Source organism: Melospiza georgiana, chromosome 11, assembly GCF_028018845.1.
Source record: "Melospiza georgiana isolate bMelGeo1 chromosome 11, bMelGeo1.pri, whole genome shotgun sequence".
Classification (NCBI taxonomy): Eukaryota; Metazoa; Chordata; class Aves; order Passeriformes; family Passerellidae; genus Melospiza; species Melospiza georgiana.
The window spans coordinates 7249575-7257548 of NC_080440.1; the positions used below are offsets into that span (position 1 = coordinate 7249575).

Below are 7974 nucleotides of genomic sequence, written 5' to 3' on the forward strand. Positions count from 1 at the left end.
ATATTCTTAGAGAATGCTTCCTTGCTTCAATAAATATTATATATCAAAGCCTTTCAATGACATAAATTAAATCTACAATTATAATAATTGGAATTCCCATAATTTTATGTGATTTAGGACTTCCCTTAAGAATGGAAAGCACTATTAGCTTTTATAACTGAGTGAAGTATTCAGAATGGGAAGACAATGCTCCCAAACACAAACCTGAGAAGTCTCTATCACAACCAGAAGATAAAACTGTGCAAATTGAAGGAAAAGCTTACAGTTTGCCTATATTCAGTATTCTTATGCTTTTGCCAAAAAGCAAGCAAGCTGTCACCTTAGCAACAATGTCACACTTTGCAGCACATATGCCACTTTGAACAAACACCTTAAACACAGCATCTCCACACTGTATATATATGCCTTTCTATAATGTTCTAAACAGCACTCTGTAGACTCCCCTGGGAGTAAAATCCATGCAGACCCCTCTGGCAGCTGCCGGGCTGGGCAGACAGACAGCCAAGTGCTGTTTTCCACACTGCACTCCAGGCCCATACTACAAAGCATTTTTACTCAGTGCCCAAGGGGAAAGCTGGGCTTGCAGAGGTGCAGCTTTGTCTTCCAGAACCAGCCCTGTGCAGAGCCCAGGGTCACCTCTCTCTGCCTCTCCTCTTTCCCTGCTCAGGACAAGGTCCTGTCCCCCGGAGCAGAATGGAGAACTTCACCAAGCAACACCTCCTGCCCCTTGGGACCACACACAGTGCCATGAATGCAGGTTAAGCCAGAGAGCTGAGCATCCAAATGATAAAAAGTGTTTCATCAGAAGCATCTCCAAGCCTGTCCTCTCCCAACTGCAACATCTGAATCCAGAGATGTCAACATGCAGGGCTTTTACCCGGAGCTCCAATTATGCAGATGCTGATTTACAGGAGTGATGACTGAAACATCGCCCTCATAAAAATTGTCAAGGAGACTTTAACTGTGTTTGTCTAATAGCAGAACCCTCTATCTGCACACATCTTATTGCTAGTTTGAAAGTCAGATCATTTTTTGTTCTTCTTTTCATAGAAACCTGGTTTGCATATATAATCAAATTTAGCATTAATGAGTCTCTTTTCTCATCTTCTATTCCTAATGCTTCAAACAGCCACACTCACATAAGAGCAGCCATTGAAATGGCTTGCCATGAGATTTCACTAGTTTCTCCCAGGAACCTCCAAGAAGCAGCATGAAACTCCAAAAAGTTCTGCTCCTGGATCCCTGTCTCTCAACCATATGTGCTAATCCTAAACAATTATTTTATACCAGGTCACACTCTGGGCTGTTTGAGAAACATCAGGATTTAAATGAACTATTAGCTGACCTTTTAAAATCAGCTCTTCCGTGATCACAGCATGGTCCTAAAATGGAAAATGGTAGGCATTTTCCAGATGAAAGATGTCATTTATTTGCAATGTGGTCGGGCACTGCTGACCTTTTCTCTTCCCTGTATCAGCATTTGTACCGTTTTAACAGCAACTTGCTGATAAGCAGAGTTCTCAGTTTCCAACCAGATATGCATGCAGATAATGATGGATGTGAACAGCAAAGCAGTCAGCTCTCTGCAAACTGCATAAAACATGGGACCACAAGGCAGATTTCCTGTTCTTTCAATTGTGTTCTGGGTTTTCAGTCTTTAGAGCTCCCATCTTTTTCTGCTACCTTGATCTAAAACCGTATCTTTTATCAAAGCCAGAGGTCTCAGAATCATGAGACTCACAGTAGTTGAGATTTTAGGACCACAAGGTAGGCACTGCCAATGCTTGTGCTGCCTTGATGCCAGTCCCACTGGCAGAGTGACATTTGGCTTCCACATCTGCTTCAGTGAGACTACAAAAACCTCTCAGATCCTCCCTATTGCACACCTGATGTCTAACAGCAAAACCCACTTCCTGGGCTCTTCCTAATAAAAATAACTCATCTGACAGAGTTCCCTGCCTGCAGATTGCCCCAATAAGTGCTCAGAGTTGCAGGCCCAAAGCCAAGGACAAATGAAGCCTGTTCCCAGGGCTCAGGTCTCCTGGATGCTCACACATCTTGTTGGTTCATCGTGGCAATTTTTGCCTGTCCAGAGCTGCAGTGTATTTTGCATGCATTATGCTAAGCTGCCTATAAGAAATCATCCAATTAACGACAGCTTACAGAGAAGGGTTAGTTACACGGTAATTACCTTTCTAATATTAAAATACCATAGAAATGGATTTACATTTTTTGATTTAGTGGCACATGTTTTACTGACCTGACACTACACATACAAGACCATTGAGGCAGCAGCTGGGATCCAGTTTACAAGAGCAGCTAGGTACTTACATCCCCAGGCAGACATCAAAAGACTTGGCAATACATTTTAAACATGTGTACGTGCTTCTTCCACAGCAAGATGGATGGACCCAGCACTAAATGCAACATCTGATCCTGGAATTGTACAAGCAAAATCACCAGGCAATGAGAAATATTACTTTTTTTAAAGGCTTTTCTTTCAATATGTAAGTAGAGAAGATCAAACACTCAGCTCTTCCACCCTGCATCCATGAGGAGCATTAAGCTTCAGCAAGATAAACCTGCTCCACCAACTAAGTATCTGCCCATACCAGAGTAGCCAGCAGCCTTCTGGTTAAGCAAAAACCAAACACTTATATACAAATGTGGTGAAGAGTCTCAAGCAACTATAAAACATCTCAGACCCATAATACATTAGACAGAGCAAACTACTAATCACACATGCTTCATGGAAGCATTACATTCTTATTTCTTCCCCATTTATTTTCAGCATCTCAAGATATCTAGGCTTTTCTAGGGCACACTTGAAAGCACGCAGCTACTTATGTCCATTCATATGCATGCAAATATAATCCAACAAAAGCACTCCACGGCCAGATGAGCAATCAGCACTAGGACAAAAGACAAGACTTATTATCAGTCTTTCAAGATTCAGCTTCCCTCTGCCTTCTGAACACACATCTGTGTGCAAGGCAGGAGGTGCTAACCCTTTCAGAATCTATACCATCACAGCAAGCTTGACAACAGCCTGGCTTTTCTCCTGGCTCACCAGTCAAGTGATCACAGCGTGGAGGCAAAGCAAGGTTAGCTCAGTCCGTGTGCACCACATGCAGATTTTCCAAATAACCTTCATCCAATCCCCCCCAGAGATTTGTTGTCCAATGTTTTGGAACTCTTTGGTACATCCCATGGAGATGCTCATGAGCAGAGATGAAAGCCAATCATGCAAGGCCTGCAATGTATTATTTTTATTTTTATTTTTTTGCATAAAGGCAAGAAATAAAACAACTCAGACATGTTTGAGTTTACTGAACATCGTAACATTCACTTCCAAGTTGTCCTATTAAGAAAAGACATAGCATCCACAAGATCTGTCCTGTAACATAAATGATTCACAAGTGCCCTGATAAAAGCTGCACTGGCTTACACAAAGTTGCAGCGTGGCCTTTGTGCCAAAAATACCCCCTGCCCATAGCAACCCAGACACAGCTGCAAGCTGGTGGAGATGGGAGCTCCCTGCAAGGTATTTTAAAACACCAACCTATGGATAACCACCAAGGCAATCACAGCATCTGCTGACTGGCACAACGGTGGAGTTTCTGCATCCTGCTATTTATGGAGGAATACAGGAAAGACATTATGGACATTTATGGAGGAACACAGGGAAAGACATTCTGGACGGCACTGCAGCTCTTGTTACTTTACAGGAAACTGACAAGTATCAGGTTGCTTTGGGTTTGCAGAAGGAAAGTTGTTTGTTGCAATTCACAATGTAATTAAACATACACACCCACACACCCCACCACCACCCATGCTCCCTCTGCCCTCCACAGCCTAGGGATACAAAGTTCCCATTTGTACAAAAATATTTTTCCAGTAACAGCCCAAGTACAGCAGGTAGCCCCTATACCCATCACATTGCCTTGCTTTCCACTTAATTTCCTCTTCTAGGGCTCCAGAGAGAGAGGCAGCAAGTGCAAAACAAATAGACCAAAAGTGACAAACTTGCTGGCCTTGCTCACTTTTTGCAGACCCCAATAAAAGCAGTCTAAACACATCCAGAGAGTCACAGGACTGAAATTAATCCAGGGAGATGAATGAAGGTATTTCTTCTCTTTCTTCCTTCCTTATTCATTATTGTCAGGTGCACAAATAAGAGAGTTATTTTTCAAATGAAGTTGTAAGAGTGTTTGTGACATTGCTACTGGTTGTAGTGCCACAGTGGATTATCTAAGAAATAAGCTTCAGAAGAACATTCTTCTCATGCAAAGATCTGTGGAGTAACAGCCAAGGGACTGAAGATGAGCAAGAACAAATACAGCTTTTGTACAGTTCTTCCCTGCCCCCAGCACATGCCATGAGTTGACTCAAAGCTGGAAACACCCAGGCCTCACCCAGTACAGCTGTGTGCATTTTTCCAAGTTCAGATTTGTGATCCACACCCTTTATTGCCAAGGTACAGTTCAAAAAATGCAACTCTTACATAATTGCTACAAGTTGATTTCTTGGTTTCTTTTCTTTCTCTTAACCTTTCCCAGGCCTGAGCCAGTGTATTTTCTTAATGGCTTCTAAATGCAATTTCTTGTCTGAAAATGAGATTACAGTGTACATAGGAAATACAAATGAAAACAAATTACAGTGCTATGAATATTCAGAAGAATCAGCCTTATCTCAGCAGCTTCTCTCTGGGTGTTAGGTGACCATCAAAGCAGGAAATTGAGAAGGTCAGATAAGGTCCCGGTTCCTTGGGACAGAAGTCCATGTCTGAGCCAGATTACAGGTAAACTGGAATCTGCATACCTGAAGATTAATTCTGCAGCAGTTACAGTTTCACATCTGAGGAACCTCCAAGCCATTTCAGTCGCCTCCAGACCCACAAACATGTGCACCCACAAACACAGGGATTTCAGCAGCAGTGGTTCAAGAATAAGGATGTGCTCACCCCAGAGCCACTGTGAGCCACCCCATACAACGAGTGAGAATTCAAGGCTGGGCTGCATGGACAAGCTGAGGACATTTTCAGGCTGCACCACCTCCACCCTCCCAGCCTTCCTGAGGAACTCCCACAGCTCTGCCATCTGTGCTGCAGCACCACAGAGCCTCCTCCCAGGCACGAGAGCCACCCAACGCCCAGCATCACTGCGTCACCAGCTGGGCCATGAACTTTATTCCCTGGCAGATGCAATCTAGGACTCAAGTGGGAGGTGATAAGGGTGTAATTTAACTGCTCTGATCAAGTGCAACAAGGTCTGTGAGGCTGCTGGGGGACATGGAAGAGGACACAGAATTGACTGGAGCATTTGGTCTTTTGAGTGTTTAAGGTTTAAAATTATGGCTAGGCTGATAAAAGGGGTCTGGGGGAGAGGTGGACAGTTAGCTGGGACTGGAAATGGTAGAGAGAGGTGGACAGCAGTTTGGAAGCATGGTGAGAAGAGAAGGAAGATAGGAGAGTAAGTTTAATTGAATAGAGATGGAATTTCAGTAATCCAAAAAGGCTTTCAAGTATATTAAAAAAAAAAATTACTTCCACACTGTGAAATACCATAAACTAAACTGTGCTTAATTCTACTTACACATACATGTCAAATGGATAGAAAGTAACTTCTCAGATCATAAATATTACCATACTCTGCACCCTTTTCCTGTACTCCCTTTTTGCCCAGGGCTGTCCCACTCGGGCCGTGTCAGAGAGCTCCGTGCACACACGGCCGCGTGTGCTGCTGTGTACACACACAGGCAACGTGCACTTGCAGCAGCCAGAGCAGCTCCACTTGTGCCTTCCAACCGTGACAAAGGCAGCTTTTATATTTGGCTGTTGGAAGAAGTTACAGACCCAGGGAAGTGCCAAGAGAAGAGTTCCCAATCGCTGTCCCAAGGATGCCAACACGCTGGCTGGGGCGGGGACAATTTTCCCGATGGATGACACAGCCCATGCCCATCAGCCCAGAGTCCTCCCCAGCAGGGCTCACTTCCCAAGCCCCATCAGACATAGCCTCATCAGGCAGGCAGCCAAAAGACCACGCTCCCAGCAGCTATTTGCCATGGAACAGCTTTGCTCCTGTTCTTCTGCCCCGCAGTGAGCGCTGCACAGTGGCTGAAGCACCCTCAGACCAGCACCTGGGGCTCAGCCCTGCATGTCCTGACTTCTCCCTGAGGCAGGAGCAGCAGGGCTGGGTGGGTTTGCAGAGCTCTGGGCAAAGAACACAAGGGACCTTGTCCATCCACTGCCATGGGCAGGTGACCCACTCTGGAGCCACCCTGTCCCGGGCCATGGCACCGCCACATCACCATTGCCCAACTCCACAGGACCTGATGCTTCAAGGTGCCCAGCGGGGAAGAGGAGCTGCTTCTGGTGAGCAGGGACAGAGTCTGGGGTGAGCAGCTGCCCCCAGCACACCAAAACACCCCCTCAGAGGCACCCTGGCCGGGCTGCACGTTGCAGGTGCCAACATGTGGATAAACACACCCGCACAGGGATGCGCCCCCCAAAATACACGCCTTACATAATTCCCCAGCCAGTCGGCGTTAGGGGAATGTGATTAATCCTCCATGACATGTTCTGAACTTTCCGTTCAGAGAGGCTCTCTGCTCCCGCAGACCTACCGGCGATGGATGTCATTTGACCTGCAGACTTCACTACGAATGAGCATCAGAGCAACACACAGTGACATTGCTCCGCACACCAATTATCTGCCTCCTTCCCCGCTCGGCCCAGAGACAAGTTTGCTAAATGCATAACGAGGATTTTATTTTCCTCGCTGCTTTTTTTTTTTTTTTTTTTTTTTAATTCGTTTACAGCCAGCACACGGATAGCGGGGGGGGTCACCCACAAACCCAGCGCTGTAGGACGCGAGTCCCCGTCCCCATCCCCCGTGTCCCCGTCCCTCAGCCCGGCCCAGCTCCCACCTGTTCCGCCGTGCGCGCACTTCGGCCACAGCCCCCCCAAACCCCTCCGAGCGCGGCACTCACCCACTCGAGCACCCTGAGGAAGGCCAGCGGCTCCTTCACCACGCGGAAAGTGCCGGCGGAGGCGAGCTGCGGGCAGGGAGAGACGGAGAGAGGGGTCAGCCCCGCGCCCGCTCCGCGCTGCCCGCGGCGCAGCCCGCCCGCCCCTCACCGCGGCGCCCCGCGCACCTGGTCCACCGCCTCCATGGCGCCGCAGCCCCGCGGAGCGGAGCCGAGCGGAGCCCAGCGGAGCCTCCCGCCCGCCGCCAGCCGGGATGCGCGGCGCTGCCCCCGCGCAGGCCGGGCGGAGCAGCCGGGCGGGGCCCGCGCCCCCCGCGCCGCCCCGCGGAGCCGCCCCGGCCCCCGCCCGCTGCCCCCAACGGGCCGCCCCGGCCGCCGCCGCTCCCGCGCTTCCGATAGCGGCGTTGGCCTCCCGGGAATCTGCGTTAATTTTTTGTTGTTGTTTTGTTTTTTAAATTTTTATTTCTGGAGGAAAGCATCAGGAAATTTTTTTTTTTTTTAAGAGAGAAAACAAACTGCCTCCTGAGCGCGCGCACATAACTATTAATATTTAAGGGATGCCCCCCCGCTGCCCTGCGCACTTCCCCTCAGCCCCTCCCGGGACGGACTCGCTCGTCTCCCCCGCGGCCGCAGGGCTGCAGCTCTGCGCTCTCAGCCCTCGCTCCCTCCCGCTTTTTCGAGCATTTCCTTGACAGCAGAACAGCGATTTCTGCCTTGCTGTTGTCCTGGCCTCATTTCCCAGCAGAGCCTTAACAGTTCTAATGCATCCCGGGTGGCACAGCCCGTCAGGAGCGGAGGTTCCCTGTGTCCATCCACGCTCTCCGAGAGCATTCCCAGCTCCCTGTGGCATTTAAACAGCACTGCGAGGATTTTGCGATGGAGCAAATTCCTGCTCCAGTAAGGGCTCGGGACACAAGTCCATCAACCCGTTTAAGAACACAACAACCCCTAGATTGAGACCCCGAATCTGCAAATACTTCCATAATA

General features: G+C 48.2%; 1 protein-coding gene across 1 annotated transcript in view; it reads right to left on the reverse strand.

Moving 5' to 3' along the window:
- SYNPR (synaptoporin) overlaps positions 1–7268 on the reverse strand; it is a 97286-nt gene extending 90018 nt beyond the window's left edge. Inside the window, exons 1-2 of the mRNA XM_058032016.1 lie at positions 7156–7268; positions 6991–7056 (exon numbers count right to left, since the gene is read on the reverse strand). Of these exons, the coding sequence (XP_057887999.1) occupies positions 6991–7056; positions 7156–7173 (84 nt within the window). The 5' untranslated portion in view covers positions 7174–7268. The remainder of the gene's footprint in view (positions 1–6990; positions 7057–7155) is intronic.
- Between the last annotated feature and the right edge of the window lie 706 nt (positions 7269–7974).